The sequence below is a fragment of the Heteronotia binoei genome, chromosome 21 (assembly GCF_032191835.1).
Source record: "Heteronotia binoei isolate CCM8104 ecotype False Entrance Well chromosome 21, APGP_CSIRO_Hbin_v1, whole genome shotgun sequence".
NCBI lineage: Eukaryota > Metazoa > Chordata > Lepidosauria > Squamata > Gekkonidae > Heteronotia > Heteronotia binoei.
This window is the reverse complement of record NC_083243.1, coordinates 51,578,404-51,596,188: the sequence shown is the minus strand read 5'-3', so window position 1 is coordinate 51,596,188 and position 17,785 is coordinate 51,578,404. Positions and strand designations below refer to the sequence as shown.

Below are 17,785 nucleotides of genomic sequence, written 5' to 3'. Positions count from 1 at the left end.
GCTGGCAGTTTTATGTAAAATAGCATTACCGAGCCATTGGCCTCTATTTCATACCTGTGAAACTGGTGGCTGCTTTCACACGTTGGATATTGCAACTCACTGCACTATAACATTCATTTGCAACTGAATTTTCCTATTCTGTAGTGTGCTGCGAGTAGATTATTTAGTGTGTGTTAAAGTAGCTGCCAGATGATGTCCTTGTAGTGGAAGCAACAATCCACAGCTCTCTCTCTTTCATTACAGTGTTATAGATATACAGGATGCTATGAGCTTCAGGCAATAGTGCTACTCTAGAAGGGTGGGTGGGTGGGAGAAACATGATGGGGAACTCTTAAATTGATCATGCAGAATAAAACTTTAAAACACATAAATCCATGCACACACAATATATATATATGCACATACAAATTCATGGACGTAAGAGGCACAGTGCCCCAGGGTTCACGTATAACACAACAGGTCAGGGGTCCTACCCTGTCATAGGGATTCTACTGGAAAAGGATGCCCAGCTACTAAATTCAGTATGACAGCCAACACCAGGCTGCATTTCGTACTGTCCAGGACTTTGCTTCGCAGAGCTTTTAAAGGTATTTTTAGTCTCCAGAAAAGGAAAAAAAGAACTGAAACTTGATTGCTTGTACTGCCTCCTCTGCACACTTGGCTATTTTTACTTCCGACAGACTGGGCCTGTATCCAGCATGAAAAAAATGCTGGAATTATTTTACTTCCATTAAGAAAAAACCTCCCAAAGGCTGATGTTATCAGGCCGGTGAGGGGACATCTGATCTCAGACTTGTTGGACAGATGTCTCTTGGCAGGGCCACAGTGGAGAAATGCAGAGAGCTTTGAACAGATCAGCAGAAGCGCTCTCCTACTGCAGAGGCTCCGTATTGGCATAGCCCTTTTTGAAGGACTTCTGGAACATGAGTGGCACCAACAGGATGGTTAGAAAATTGACAGCCTTATTCAAAAGAGGAGGAAGTGGCAGACTTGAGATGAAGACTGATTTATTTTCCATACTGGGATTTGCATCCAGATGATGTCTCTACAGGAAAAATAATCAGAGAGATGATGAGAATACTGCAATGTCTGCTATTTCTGCTAAGATCAGCATATGAGGTGAAATGTTAGCACTAGCATAAGTAAGACTGCCTTTCAGGACTACTGTCCATACAGAGATTTGTTTATTGCACACAGAACTTGTAACCCAGTGTCTTCATTTGAGAGCAGCTTCAAAGGGTTCCCAAGAGGACTCTCCTGCACTGCAGGCTATAGATTCTAAGCTCTAGTAACAGAACAGAGCAGTGATACAGGACCGTCCATTCACCCATGATAGGATAGCCTTTATACTCTCAGGTGTGCCCAGACACATAGCACTTTAATCCTATTTCAGTTTTGTTCACTAAAAAAAAGTAAAGGTAGTCACCTGTGCAAGCACCAGTCATTTCTGACTCTGGGGTGACATCGCATTACGACGTCACTAGCCGAGTATTGATATCTTTATGTGGTTTCCTTTCATAAAAATGTCACTATATGAATAATAACTTGCAAGTTTTTGTGTGTGTTTTTTTAGATATCAACCTGAATCTTATCTGTATTAAGAATACTTAAAGGCTGAGCAAAGATGTTTGATAGGATGTTTAGAAGGACATTTTATAAAAAGGTAGTCCCCTGTGCAAGCACGACTCTGGGGTGACGTCATATCATGACATTTTCATGGCAGACTTTTTATGGGAAGGTTTGCCATTGCCTTCCCCAGTCATCTACACTTTCCCCCCAGCAAGCTGGGTACTCATTTTACTGACCTTGGAAGGATGGAAGGCTGAGTCAACCTTGAGCTGGCTACCTGAACCCAGCTTTCACCAGGATCAAACTCAGGTTGTGAGCAGAACTTGGATTGCAGTACTGCAGCTTACCACTCTGCGCCACGGGGCTCTGATTGATTGATTGTTTGATTAATAGGGTCTCCATAAATCAGAAGTGACTTGATAGCATATAACACACACACACTCACACCAGTACATATAGGAGGAAGTGTGATGCTGATATAAGAAATCATGTATCAAATTATATCCACCCCCACTCCCCCAGAATTATATAAACTACTAGGAGCACATGATACTCCTGAACAAAAACACACTTAGTAATTTGGCCAGCTCATAATAGAATTTGGGTTCAGTACTAAGCCCTTAGAGCAGGAAATAATTCCTTAATATTTGTTTTAAACCATGTGGTTCAATGAATAAATAGCAAATGCCCAATCTTGCCTTATTCTTCCAGGCTTCTGCTCTGTATGTTATGCTCCCAAATAGAGATATTTGCAGTTTTTAATCAAGATGGTGGTTGTAATGGAAATAGATTTCTATAAACACTCACCCAAATTGAGTGTGTGAATATGTATTTATTTTTGTGTGTAGATACAAAAATTAATGTTTTAATAGAAAGAACAGATGAATTCCTCATGCCTTCAATGATATCCATTAATTTATAAATTTTTCAGCATTGGATTTTCCATACATAGGAGGCTCTACTATTCTTGCTTTATTGGTCATTGTCCATGTTAGGTGAGGCTTGTACCTAGAGGAGATAAAAGAAAAAGGAGCCACATCAAACTGGAGAACAAGACCAAAGCAAAAACTTTTCAGCTCTATGTGTTTGTATCTGAATTCCCCTGAGGAAAATTTTCTAAACACATTTGTGTTTGTTAGTCAGGTTTTTCTAAAAGAACTTTAAAAATCAAAGCAATTTTTTTCTTTGAGCATCATCATCATCATGAATTGTCACAGTCAGATATTTGACCATAGATAGTGTTCTGCAGTTCTAGCCAAAATCTTGGGAATTGCAGATGCATCTTCACAGGATTCTTGGTGTTCCAGAAAACACTGTCTTCTGGGGCACCTTTTTAAAAAAAAGCTTATGCTATCAATTCCCCCCCCTATTATCTCTTATAATTCTTTTACAAAAAATGGGGGAGGGAGAGAGATTTCTACTTCTCAATATTTAAGAAACGCTTTAAGAAATAACTCAGGAGTCGGCTGAAGGTCACTTCTCAGCTATCTGGATGTATTTGGTGTTGTTTCTTATCCTACATCTGGCCATTTGTACTTGGATTGTAAACTCTTTTGGACAGAGATCATGCCTTGATGACTTTTTTAAAAGTCCTGTCATTAAGCATATAAATAGCAAATGACGAGAGGTGCTTCTATAGCACCTAGTGATTGCTCTAAAATTAGCGACTGCACAGTTGGGTGGGATGTTCTTCGGGTGGGTCCATCTGTGTGTTGTCTCTTTAACGCAGGCACTGATGATGACAGTGCTTCATGAAACAACAACTGTGACCTTGTTTAAAATGCTTGCTTCAAGGAGTGTCATACAGGATACAGGGAGAAGAAGAGAACAGAGTCTTGCTTGAAATTAACAAGCTAAAGTCCTTGGACAAACAGTCCTATTCACTCAGCAAGGAAAAGAGGGATGGAGGATAAATCTCTCTCTCTCTCTCTAATACCTATGCCTAATACCTATGCAGCCGCCTCTTCAGTCAAGATCTGAGGACAGTGCATAAGTCTTTTTGGTCAACTTTCCTTTTGCTCCATTAGAATGCACTTGGATGCAAATTTGGGGTTCAGGACAGGTTATTTTGCTAAACAATGCCCTGGGATGTGTCATAATGGCCAATGATATGACACTTGATTGCAACCTTGACTAGTGAGGATGTAACATTCCCTGCAGGTTCTCATAACAAATGGCCACCTTCTGCTGCAAAGCAGTACCTATTTCACTGGTTTAAACATAAAAAGCTGTCTTATACTGATAAAGATCATTGGTCTACCAAGATCACTATTGCCTATTCTAAATTGCAGCAACCCTCCAATATCTCACCAACTGCCTGGTCCTTGCCAACTGAAGATGCCAAGGTTTGCACCTGGAATCTTCTGCATTCAAAGCAGATGTTCTATCATTGAATCATGTGTCTACTGCAGCCCCTCCTCTTTGGGAAGGCACAGAAATCTGAAGATATTTGCTGGAGTACAGTCAGTCATAAATGTTGGATCTCTGTAATCACAGCACAGTGGAGGTTCTAAGTCTGGTTTTGAAGGAAATTCTGTATGAAGCAGTGGGACTTATTCATAGGCTCTGCATCCACACAATTAGGATTGGTCCACCTTTCATTCTATATACATTCATCAGTCATACCATGAACACATTCTATAGCAGTTATATGCTAGATACATGTGACTGACTCTTCTGCTGGTTTATGAGCTTGAATTTGCTGATACAGAAGTTGCCTTTAAATTTCATGACAACAAAAGATGGGCTCTGAGTGGTTTCTAGCAAAGTTATTGCCTGATTAAGGCAAATCCTGGCTGGGCTGGTTTGTATGTTCAGTCACTAGGTGGCTGTAGCATCCCCTGGTGACTGCATGTGTGAAGCCTCATGCACAATGCTTTTCAATTGAGTAGGGCCACACATTCAGCTACCATTCACTTGTGTGCAATTGACATATGTGAACTAGATTTCTCATGTGTTAAAGTTTTTATTTCTACTAATAGCCTGAACATTGAGTTTTCAGATTCATTTTGACAGCTGCTTGTTTAAGGGAAACACATGGATGGCCAACAATGTCACCCTAAGTGGAAGAGTGAGCAGTGACTCATGAAAGCTCATAACTTGCCACAATTTTTTTAGGACTCTTGCTCTATCCTAAGCAGTGGTACACTCTTATAAGTATATAGAAGTCAATGGGTTTAAAAAGATTTAACTTTGCCTTGACATGAGCCATCTTATCCTGAGCAAGTTTGATAGCCATGCAAAATTTGATGGAGGATCAGGTGAGACATGTGGTAAACTGGTTATCTTCATGGGTTTTTAACTGATTCCTCCCCCCCACAAAAAAAATATTATTATTAGAACATATACTGCACAAGTTTGTAAATAATAAAGTTACTTTAGAACTGCAGCACAAAAACTGACCTAAGCGAAGCATTGAATGGCATTATGCTAGCAGAAAGATTTATATTCATAGATCCTTTTAGACCCAAATAACATGTTACAAATTGTAATGTGTAGGATTGGGGTACCCATGAAATGGCTTTGATGCCAACAATCAGATGCCAAGAATGGGAGAATTTAGTTTTTCAATTTCCTGAGGCCTCGATTAGGTCATCATGACCACACTGTAAGGGGAGAAGATGCTTCAACATTCCGCCTGTGCTCTGCTGTTTCATTTTGTTTTTTACCCCAAACTGCCATGGGATGTTTTCCTCGGGGTGGGGGGACTGCATGTATAGTGATGGGCTACACAGGCAGCCCTCATGGCGCAAATACCCCCCCTTCCCCTCCAAGCTGGAGTATTATGCAAAATGTTCCATTTAACACACGGCCGTGATCCAATCCTCAGCTATGCATGCTTAAACCCACTGATTTCACTGAAATTAAGCATGCCTCTGTAGGATTTGGGCTCTGGGACCACAACTACAATCCCTGTTCAGTCTGCCTTTTTATGGCAAATGTTATGATTTGTATCTAATTCATTGAAAAGAACAGAAGTGCCTTTACTGTACTTGTAATCTGTGCGCAGTCTTCTTAAAGCATTAACAGAAAACAGTTTCAAAGCATGTAACTGTTTTAGAAGCAGACTGAATGTTTTGGGGGTTTTGAGCAGAAAGACACAGGAATGCAGTTCTGACTGGCTTGGCATCAGGGGGTGTGGTCTAATATGCAAATGAGTTCCTGCTGGGCTTTTTCTGCAAAAAAAGCACTGCATAAATATATTTACTGACACAACCGACATACTTGCATGGCTGCATTGTCAGAAATTGGAGTTCTTACTTGTTTATTTTTCTTCCTATGGCATACTGATGTCTCCATCTACCTTAGTCTTAGCCAATAACCACAAAGACATTTTAAAAAAAGAACTAGTCCTTAGGGTTTCCTTTTCCTTTTGCCTACAGGGGTCCGCCTGGATCGGGTCCGTGGGGGCCGCCAGAAGTACAAAAGACGACTGGACTCTGAGAGCAGCACTTACCTGAGCTTACAAATTCCCCCTCCTGCCAAAAAGCCATGTAGGTGTCAGCACTGTACTCTTCTGCTTGGGGCAAGCTCTCTGTCTCCTGTAGCACATTGGGACTGTACTTTCTCTTGGTATTCCTCCTGGGAAGAGCGGGGAGGGGGGGAATCACACTCTCAGCTGCCTTAATTAATACAGCTTGAGTGAAGCATTGTCTCCTGAGATTCAGCTCTTTATCCTCAAAGCCATTCTCCCAAAGAAAGGAAATGTTTGGAGGGGAAAAGAGGAGAAGGGAGAAAGTTCAGATATATAGTTTATGGGTGCTGTGGTAAGACAGTCTCCTTACTGTGGGAGAATAAGGAAGACTACTCAGCCAACTTGGATCTCCAACCACTGGACCACAAGGATCTTCTTCTGCCTTCTCCGTTTCTTTAAGGATACCTGCAGACCAGTTCTCAGAGGTTTAGTCCAACTGGAGGGACTGCGCCCAGGCTCCTGTCTCTTAAAAAACCTTTGCCCCTCTTCTGCATCTTTCTCTCCTCAAATTGCTAAGACCCTTACCCACTGCTGTATCTCCCTCTCTTTTGAAATTGATGAGGCCTTTACTTCACTTCTTCATTCCTCTATTCCTCTGTCTCCAAATTGCTAAGACCTTAACCCCACTGCTGCGTCTCCCTCTCTCTCCAAATTGCTACAGAGGGAACCAATCTCTCTTAGATGGAGCTCTCTATGACAGTAGTGTGCTTAACAGTCCCCCACCCACGCATTCATGGTGAGTATGGGCTGACCTGGGTTTAATATGGTTCACAGAGAAACCAAATAATACCAATTTCAGCAAAAAATATCTTAAATAATACAGGAAAACAATGGATACACAAATAAATATATTTGCAGAGCAAACTATTTTAAGCATCTGTGCATAAGAAAATTGTGTGAAAACACATCCCTAGGTCTGAAACTTAGAAATAGGCAGAAATATCTACAGGTTCCAAATTTGATATTCATTTCAGAATTTTTCTTCCAGAATGGCTAGTCTGCTTCCTTTAGAATGGCTGCTCTGAAAATGACTTCTAAAACTAACTCACAGTATGGCTTCCCCTCAAATTCCAACTTGTCAAAATGTGTCAGGGTTATAAAATGCAACAATTCCACTGACCACAGGACTGGACAAGCAACCTGTTTTCAGGTTGCACTAATTATCATACTGAATTTTTTTAATTACCTTTGCCTCTGCTTGCAATTGAGAAAGGGAGAAGGGAGTCTCTTTTGATTCAAGCTTACTAGCACTGGCAGTTTGAGCTTAATTACTGAGCCTTCACACAGTGTAAATTCAACATTCACAAAATGGAAAATTCTTACCTAATTATCAGAGATGAAATGTCATTTCATCACAATTGTATCTGGTCTTTCCCACCATGTACCAGCTATAGAGCAGCTTCCAAACAGAGCTAGTGGTGTACTGTCTCACCAAATGGTTTTCAGATTCTGTGAGATGTTTGCCCTATCTCATTCATTTTAGATCTTCCTCTCCCTCCCATACAGTTTGTGATAAATGGCTTGTACAAGATTAATATGTTACAAACAGAGATTACTACTAGAAAGCTATTCTACACATTATTCAGAAGCAAAGCTGGGCTTGCTATCGTATTCATACTCAACAAGGATCTGCAGTCCGTTGTGGCTCCCTGAATATTGTACCTGAATGATACACCTGTTCATTGCACTTTACACTTAATAGATATATACCTACAAATATAATATGTGAAGTGACTCTTAATTGTTCTTTGAAAACCTTATTTAAGGCTTGTGAATCATAATTCTGATGTGCACCCAGAAGCTACTTCTTACGGAGGTTAGCCACTGTGTGACACAGAATGGTATAATAGATGGACCAGTGGCCTGATCCAGCACACCTCTTCTCCTTGCTTTGATGACCAGTGTTGCAGGAGATACACATGGAAAAGTTAAGCACCTTTTCCAGAAGGATCACTCCCTTTCAGAGGGACACCAAGCCATGCAGAATGCATAAACAATTCTTGTCCTGAGCTGAGAGGTGTCCACTCTGTGGATAGACTGGGAGAGATGAAAGCAGACTGAGGTGTATACTTGTGGTAGTGAGTGAATGGCACCCAGGACCATTTCACATGTTACAATAGTTATTTCACACAAATAGTTGGGAAAGTCTTTAAAATGGAAATGAGATCCATCTTCATTCATTTGCATTTCCTCATGGGTGTGACCTTAAGCCATTCTTTCTTCTGCTTTCCTCTCCAATGCCAGGAGAGTCCCATCCATTTCATCCAGAAAGAATCCAGATGTGATCTCCCTACCAGTATTAATTAGCCTGTAGAACAATTATTAATTACAATATGCTGAATTTCAAGATAGGAAACTTCTATCTTGGCACCAGATACCTAGGTCCATCAGTAATTAACACATGCAAATATGCATGATAGGATCCGCAAGCAAGCAGGAGAACAAAGATAGTCTAAGTTAAAAAGGGCCATTGTTTTGAAATGACAAGTTCCAAGTAACTTTAAAACAAATATAAAGCACATTAATTCATTGCAAGTATATACTGACTCCTGCTTTTGAATTTGCAGTGACTAAGATTGTCTCCCACTTGCTGGTGGCAGAGCCAGAGAAGATTTATGCTATGCCTGATCCGACTATGCCGGAGAGTGACATAAAAGCACTGACCACACTCTGTGACTTGGCAGACAGAGAGCTGGTTGTGATCATTGGCTGGGCAAAGCACATCCCAGGTAAGAAGGGGCAAATCATAAGACTGGGCAAAAGAAGGCAGCTGTACTTATTTGCCTCCATGGGTTCTGGGAACTATTACTGTTGAGGGCTCTAAGATCCTCTATTAATGTATCGCTTATTGAAATGAAAATGCACTGGAAAATATTTGCAGGAGGGATGCTGGATCTTTCTGCAAGTCTGGGGAAACAAAGTACGTGGGCAAGTGTGCTTTTACTACAGCTTTCTAATGCTGATTGTGAAGTATATAAAAGGAATCTGTGCACTTCTCCCAAAGAAAAACATCAAGATTGATCTTTCATATGTTAGAAGAAGCATCAGGAATTGAAGCTGCTCACACATCTACCTTCCGCCCTTTTAAATGTACAAAATGGCCCCAAGGAGAACCTGATTTCGCTCAAAAACATAGGTTACAAGAGGACTTGTGCTAGCATACCGCAGACTTCTTGCTTTTTCTGAATTTCAGCAGCATTATTGATTTTGTTTGTGTAAATGACTATATCCTTAGATGATTGTGATTCTTTTGTAGCTTCAGTTTTAATTTTAAAAACTTCGTCAAGCAGATGATTCAACAAGGTGGTCAGCCTTCAGATGCTAATTCTCAGCCAATAATTCTCAGGTGTTCTTGCATCTCATTGAACTGGGTTTGCATGAGCAAATTCACTCCAGGTCAGTTACAACATAGCTAGTGTTTCACAGTAAGTTTTTTGTGTCAAGTCTGGTCCCTTTCCATGCAGCTGCATGACAGCTTTGGGTAACTTTCTCCTCAGTTTCTGCAAAGCCCAGTTAGGATCAAGAATGCAGTGCTAATGAAGGGGCCTCTATCCTGGCTCCATTTTCCTGAGTAGTTCTACTCACATAAGTTATCCTTCAGATAACAGTGTTGGCCTTTAGAAAGAATGTTGTTAGACTTCTAGAATGGAAAGACAAAGATGGAAATGAACTTGCTGTGTCTTCTAATGGTTAGGGCCAGCCCAAGATTTTTGGCATCCTAGATGAATGACTTTGCTGCCTCCTGCACCATGGAGAAGTCACTACCTGCTCTGCTCCTCCCTCACACTTCAGGGAAGCTACTACCATTCATATCATCCTCACTGTGACCTTCCATGGTGCCACATCTCCCAACAGGGGTGGGTTGGGAGCCCAAAGTGCCCTTGGAAAAGGATATTGACCCCTGACTAGTTCATAGCCCTGTCCCCAAAGGAGGGAGCAAGGGAGAGAAGGAGCAAGTTCGCTCCAGGCCACTCACTGGGGGCAGAGACACCACCCAGGGATGCCACTTCCAGCAGCATAACCAACACCACAGGTGGGCGGAATGGTGCTGGTTTTGGCACCCCTTCACCTCGGACATCCTAGGCTACTTAGTTATACCTAATGGATGGGCCAGTCCTGCCAATGACTTGTAAAAAAGTAGCCTGACGGTGTAAATCATAAACATAGTTATGCCCTTCTGAGACCATTGAAGCCCATGATGAGTTTAGAAGGGCAGAACTCTGTTTAAGATAGTACTATAAACTGAGTTTCTAGTGATAAATGGGTAGGTTTGTGGCATTGTGCTGCTTGTCCTCCTCCTGTCTCTTTTGACATGCACATACTCAGATATAGCCTCTCCCCACACATTATCATTATTCTCCTTCCATCACTTCCATTTTCTTGAAATCAGGAAAATAATTTAAATGTTCCCCAAATAGTACAGTTCTTTCTGCTAATGCCAAATATGGTTGTAGATCTGGTTGACTTAATGCAGTAATTCATATCACCCATTTATTTGGGAACTGTAGCTAAGGACAACTTTCAACATTCCCTTTTTAGCATACAAAAACAAGCTATCAGTGAAATCACTGAGTTTGTTTACTTAGAAATTTTTTGTGATCTCAAATATATTTGTATTCCAGATGCTGAATAGAGTCAGGTATATGCATACAAATTGCAACTTTTAGATATTAGCTTCAGATGTGTAAATGATAACTCTGCAAGGTCCTTGTTCTAATGCAAGTTCCCTCTCAGTTGCATGTGCCTGCAAATTAAAGCTTAAAGCCACTCTCCTGTAATTGGGAGTAGAGTGTTTTAATAATGTATTCAGCAAATATTATTTCCCTAATATCCTCCCTGGCTAGATTGCAATTCTTTCCATCTGGATAAGACTGTTTCCTTCACCCTTCTCTCCCACCCCCTTCATTAATCACCTGTGTGTTGCTTCCACCTTCCCAGGGCTTCTCTCAGGAAAACTTCTGTTGAGGGGTGTTGACAGGGGCTCTCCCAGAGTGGCTGTTTAGCTGCACTTCTTGCTAGGAAGACGAAAAGCTCAACACAAGATGAAATATGGTCGGTGGAGTGACAGCAGCTGTATCTAGAGTGGCCTCAGATCCTATAATTACATCTCTCTTTATTACCGCTGCTAATGGCCCTCCAGGATGGCAGAAATGATAATAAATTAACCGCTTATGAACTCCACTTGCCACAAATTATGTGTGTTCTCTCTCTCTCTCTCTCAATCCTACTGCCAAATGTGTGAAAAAAAGTAGGAAGTGACTTCATCCAAGGGTGCAAATACCACCAAGTTTTGAGGGACTGTTTGAGACTCAGCTTGCAACCTGCCAAGAGAAGCACATATGTTATTCTGTGGGGGAGAGGTGTAGGGGAGGAATCAAAGAATGTGCTTGAGGAAAGAAGAAAAAGAAGAGGAGGAGGAAGAGATTGGATTTATACCCCACCATTCACTACCTGAAGTAGTCTCAGAGAGTCTTACAATCTCCTTTCCCTTCCCTTCCTCACAAGAGACACCCTGTGTAGGTGGGGCTGAGAGAGCTCTGTGAGAGTTATGATCGTCCCAAGGTCACTCCAGCAGTTGCATGTGGAGGAGTGGGGAATCAAAATGTTGCTGACAACATGGAGGGAAAAAAGTGTCTACCATTATATGTGAAAATGGACAAATTAAGTGTTTCATGGCATGGGTAAATTACATAACCTGGTAAATAATGTCTCCATAATTCTCTATTAAGGGGGGTAGGTCCCCCCCTCCAGGTTGTTAGCATTCCTAAAGATGGGAATTTTCTGTGTGTTATACACTTTTTAATTTTTTAATTTATATCCCTCTTTTCTCCCTGATGGGGAACCAAAGCAGTTTATCACATCATTTCTGCCCTCCTCCATTTTATCCTCATGACAACAATGCTGTGAGGTGGGTTAAACTGAGAATATTTGACTGGCCCAAGATCACTCAGCAAGCTTCCATGGCCCTTCTTCTCTCCCATTCCATATATCCTGTTTTTGAGTTCCATCTTCCTCTGCCCAGAAAATGGCCAGGTAGTCCAGAATTGGAATAGATAATTTACAGGATGCCACTTGGATCTCTATCCCAGAACTGGGATAGGAAATTTACAGGGCATCATCTTGGATCTCTTCTGGTTCTTTTTGTTTTTATCATATTGTATATTGAATTTTAATGTTTGTATATTTGTTTTATGGCATTATGCCTCCTTGTACATTGCCCAGAGCTGGGCATAAACTGGAATAGGGTGATTAACAAATAGAAATAATAATAAGTGTTGATTGAAAACTGAGTCTCCTAGAGCCTAATCATGCCACACTGGCTCTCAATCTGCTGCAGATTGCAAAATGTCACTGGAACTTAATCTGAGTGGACTGCTAAAGGGAGTTAGGAGTGCCCATCACCTCTGGGATTAGTTCTTTTGAGATGGCCAGCAGCTGCAGCCGCTATGTTTTCTTTATGGCACCCTAGGGGAAAGAGTAAAGTGAAGCCACCAAGAATGCCTCTGTACATAGCACTGCCAATCATAAACAATTAGAACTGTCTTGCTGGATCCAACCAAAGGTCAGTCTAGTTGAGGGCTATTATCTCCAGCAGCAATATTGGATGACCATAGGCTGCTCACATAAATAGGGCCAGATGAGGATAGCCATCTCCTTTTGTTTGATTGACCCAGGCTTCGGGCGAAATTAGTGGCATGCTGTCTCTACATGCAGAAGCTACAATTTTAGCAATTATGGCTGAAATTATTGATAGACTGATCCTCAATTTGTTTAATCTTTGTAAAAAACCCAACATAAACTAGTGGCCATAAACTGATTATGCATATTGAGGGGGAATTCCTTTTGCTTGTCCTGAACCTAAAGCTTTCTGTTGAATACTCCTGTTTGCATATATGCATAGGTCCTTGAGCAAGATATTTTGCAAGCAATTTCTGGGTGCTATAAGATAGAGGGAAGAAAGCATTAAACATTGCAAAAGATCTTACAGATGGTACAGCACAAAGTCTGTTTTTGTTTCTGCTTATACATCTCTGGATCCAAGCCCTAGACTGTTCTACATAATTTTATAAACCTCTGGCAAGTTCTCCCTTTGTCACATTTTCCCCTTAAACATAATAAACTTAGTCTCATAAATATTCTTTATAGAGAATTCCTTTTCCGGGTCATTTTTGTTGCTTTGTTCTATACATTCTCCAGCGCACTTAAAGGAGGTCAGCCACAGATTTAGATATTAGTACTTCAGTACCTGTCATGGTAGCCTAAAATCCAAATAGTTCTCCAAACTGAAAGTTGGACCAGAGCCCTATGCATGGCAGCCTCTCTCTCGCAGGCCTGTTTTGCATGAGTGTTTCCCCTTACTTTCACTGTGCATGTTCGTCAGGTTTTCTCTGTGGTTCTGCATTGATTGTCCTCCCTTCAGCCCTCAGTTCGCTTTCTAGTCGCTGTGTCTGCAGCATTTTCTGAGAGTGCTTTTGTGCCAATTTTCTCCTTGTTTCACTTCCAAACTGAAGGTAATTCAAAAGTGTACAGATTCTCAGATTTTCCTCTGCCCTTTTGCGATCTCTTGAAAGTCACTCCTCCACCCACATTGAGGTCATTTTGCCCAATCTGCACCCTCTGCTATTCTCCCCCCTTATTGTTGTACAAGCTCCATTTCCCCCTCATTTTAATTTTTTTTTACAAGTGGCATGAGTCTAGCAGTATGAGACTATAATTTGTCTCAGATCACTGAATAAAAATTTTAAACAGGGGGGAAATGCATACACAAAACTCGAACCACGAGGATTTAATGGAAGGTGCTTGCTGGATGCTACTGCACAGCTGCAATAGGGCAATTGTGTAAAAAAAATTTTTTAATTGATGCCATCCCTCACACATCACCAGAGACATTCCACCCTGATTTAGAAAAGTGTGTTTTTAAAACTGCTGCTGCAGAATAAATACATCATAAGAAAAAACAATGGTGCATGAGGCTGACACAGAATCTGAAGTCAAAATTAAAATCTGCACTAAGATGTGCATGCATAACGGGCCTCAATCTCTCTCTGGGCTTTTCTGCTTAAGGTTGCTTATCCCATGATTTCTGCACACATTTTTGTGCCTTTCATTTTCACAATTTTTTGTCCCCCCCCCCCCCCCCCGCTGTTTTTCTTGGCTCTTTTGTGATAGTTTTACCCCAGTATTTTTCGGAAGTCAATTTTGATTCAGCTTTATCCTTGTGCATAATGTTTCTGTTGGTTTTCTTCATCCCACCCACTTCCACACACCTCCAGCCCACTTTTTGATTATTGGACTGTGGTGATCAAACCACTCTCTCTCCCTCCCCTCAAAGACAAGTAGTTTTCCTTTTTAAAAAATGGCACTAAAATATTGATATATCACTACAGCATTATAACAATGAGCTTAGGAGGTTCTCTGTATTCCCAGCTTTCATTTTTTAAAAAGTAAGTCTTTATGCCCTATCCTCACTGAGATATAAGGGAAAAAAGGCATATCTTTCTGAGGAAACAGACTAGAGACTTACTTTTTTACAAAATAAAAGTTGGTAATTCGGAGAACCTGCTAAGCTCATTGTTACAATGCTCTAGCTATATATTGATATTTTAGTGCTATTTAAAAAAAGGGGGGGGGTTGCTGTGACACCACCAATGATAACATCACCCTCCTTTGAAAATCATTATTGAAGGCATCTGTGGAAGGAAATAAACTGATTCCACAACTGTAAAAATACAGACAGAGGACAGGCATGCAGGAGATCTGTGCCCAAACTGATTCCATTGTTTGTGGATCAACTGCCAAGAAAATAAAGAATAAACCATTTGTGTATTTCAGGTATCAAAACTATGAGAGGGTAGAATGTTTAAACCCACTCTCCCATGAGATCCCAATCTGAAGCAGGGCCACTTTTGGATGGTTATTTAAAAGAAGAACCAATATCCATGAGTAGGGTTGTCAGATCTAACTCAAAAATCTGAGGATTTTGGGGGTGGAGCCAGGAGTAAGGGTTTGACAAGCACAATTGAACTCTGAAGGGAGTTCTGGCAATAACATTTAAAAGGACAGCTCACCTTTTAAATGCCTTTCTTCCATTTGGAAATAATGAAGGATGGGGCACCTTCTTTTGGGGCTCATATAATTGGACCCCCTGGTCCAATCGTTTTGAAACCTGGGTGGTCTTTTGAGGAGAGGCACTGGATACTATACTGAAAATTTGGTGCCTCTGCCTCAAAAACAGCCCCCCCCCCCCCGATCCCCACTGTATCTATTATACCCTATGGGAATTTGTCTCCATAGGGTATAATGGCATGCCCAGCAGACATTTCCCTCCACCCCCTGCTTTCTGATAACCCTGAGATGGGGAAAGGGTCTCCAAACCAGGGGATGCTCTACCTCCAACTGGGGATTGGCAACCCTATCCATGAGCTCCCTCAGTTTGCCCCCTTTTTTGCTGCAGCACATTGAGTAGGCACTTTTCTCTGAGCTTTCTACTAAAAACCCAAGACTTCCCCCCACCCCCAGGTGATTAAAGCCACTGCATAAGTAACTGTAGCTCCAGAGCTCTTCACAGCCTCCTTTGGGTTTTAGCCATGCTGAATAATTGGGTGCCAGCCATAAACTTGGTTTAGTTCACTAGTCTCTAGCAACAGCAGATAATTTATTACTAAATTAAATAGAAATGATCTCAGTACAGATCGTTACCCATTGTGTATTTCCTCACCCTGCAAAAACTGTTTTCAGCAGCAACCCCATTTAGAAAACTTTTATCATAGCTTGCTAGATGTCAAGGATATGGTGTTGCCAAAACTGACTCTGACAAAGAGATTTGCTGCCTCCTCTCCAGATAGGTTTGGCAGGAAAGTGACCTGCAGTTTCACATGCTGTGGTGAACACCAGAACACTTAATAGTTGTGACCCAGACTGTGGGTTGCTTGACAACTTACACATCATGTTAATGTGCCAGGGAGCTGCAGCCAGCCCCAGTTCTCTGATGAGTGTTCCCTTATGGTGCTCATGTTTTCAAATATGTGTTTAATGCATTCACCTTGAACATTTTTGAGTGTAAGCCTGAAATTCTTAGGTATTCACCTAGAAAAGCATAATATGTGAAGAAACCCCTCTGTGTGGCCCCCCATGTTTTATTTCACACCCTAAACTATGCATGCATGCCTGGTTCTAAACGTATTGGATTCTTTCTGTTGTAACTAGCCTCAAAGGGCACTGACTGCCTCTAACAGTTCTAAATTAAGTGGCCTGGAGAAATGAGAGACTCTTTCCTCTGCTATGACAGAATCTAAAGCTCAGATGAATTGGCTTTAAGAGGCCATTCTGGTGCCTAGTAATGAGTTTAGTGGAGCCCAATCTTTGTGAGCATAAATGTATGCTAAATAAATACAAAGGTAACAATCGCAAGGTAACAGAGGCTTTGCTTTGTTAACAGAGGAAGAGCAGGTGACTGTTGTTCAAACACATGGCGGGTCAAGTCTTAGTTTGTTGTCCACATACTGGGGATGAGTGGCTTCTAGTCTAGCTCCTTTCCATTTGCAGGCTGGCCATAACCAGTGTTGATTTTGTCACTCATCTCCCTGGTGGCCCAGGCTCCTCTTCAGCTGTCCTCTTATTTCTCCTGGCACTCCTCCCCAATGCTTTATCGATCCCTCCCTCCTACCCATCAGACCTCACACACGCACACACAACACGTGATGGCTGATTGGTATCTGTTAATTAATGTGGCCCGCGGCCTCTTTTCTATTCAGTGGCCTGATAAGGGAAATTGGATGTCCAAGGACTGCCATGCCATTATCACCCCTTACCTCCTCTGGCAACACAAGCACAAAACATGGTGTAGTGATAAATAAATACCACTAACCCATCCCTTTGCCCTCACTTCCTTGGGCTGAGATAGCTGAGATAGAAAAATAGAACTCCCGACCAGTCAATACAGCAATCACCGACTCTTTTGTTAATTGCCAAGTTGATAACAAGAGGAATCAAACGATCCTTGCAGTGGCTGGTTTTCCTTAGCCCAGATGCAGGCATAAGCGTACGTAAGCAGAGAGGATTCTGGGAATAAAGGCATCCTACTGAGCATAAATCACAGCTACTGGGACAGAAGCATCTTTGAGGCAAAGGTTAATGAGCTTAGCCTGCACTGTGGGGCAATGGTGAAGCCACTGAGCACAAAGAAGAAAAAGAGCAACTGATCTCTTAAGACATCATTACAGCAAGAGATTTCCGGTTTATTCCTACTTGCATATACCCGCAGTGCATTTGCAACTAAGGTGTGATACTGAGCCAGGCCAACTGGAAGCAGAAGGGGCCCTCACAGCATATTCAATCTACATCCCATACATTTAGGCTTTGATCCCTAATATTTCTATGACAGTCCAGGACAATGCTGGGAATAAACACACTTTCCAAAGGGCATTTCTTTGCTCTCATTTCTTCTGTCTTTGATCAGAGACAGTTCTTCCAGTTTTTTCTTAGAATAGGAATTTTGGAGAACAATGCATATGAAAGCTTATACCTTGAATAAAACTTTGTTGGACTTAAAAATGCCACTGGACTCAAAACTTTGTTCTGCTGCTTCAGATCATCATGGCTACCTGCCTGAAGAATTGTGGGTGGTTCTTAGTAATTTTCACAAAGCATTTCAAGTTCCAGTTTTCATTCATAGGAGTGTTACTGCAAAATACAGTAACAGAGCTCTGCTTGGTGGGGCTGATATATCAAATAAGGTTACCT

The 17,785-nt window shown here is 41.5% G+C and overlaps 1 protein-coding gene across 2 annotated transcripts in view; it reads left to right on the top strand.

The window, feature by feature from the left end:
• The window catches only part of ESRRB (estrogen related receptor beta), a 153,703-nt gene that overhangs the window by 126,067 nt on the left and 9,851 nt on the right, over nucleotides 1-17,785 (top strand). For both annotated transcript variants that reach the window (XM_060262685.1, XM_060262686.1), the window contains 2 exons: nucleotides 5,952-6,062; nucleotides 8,611-8,772. In XM_060262685.1, the coding sequence (XP_060118668.1) occupies nucleotides 5,952-6,062; nucleotides 8,611-8,772 (273 nt within the window). The remainder of the gene's footprint in view (nucleotides 1-5,951; nucleotides 6,063-8,610; nucleotides 8,773-17,785) is intronic.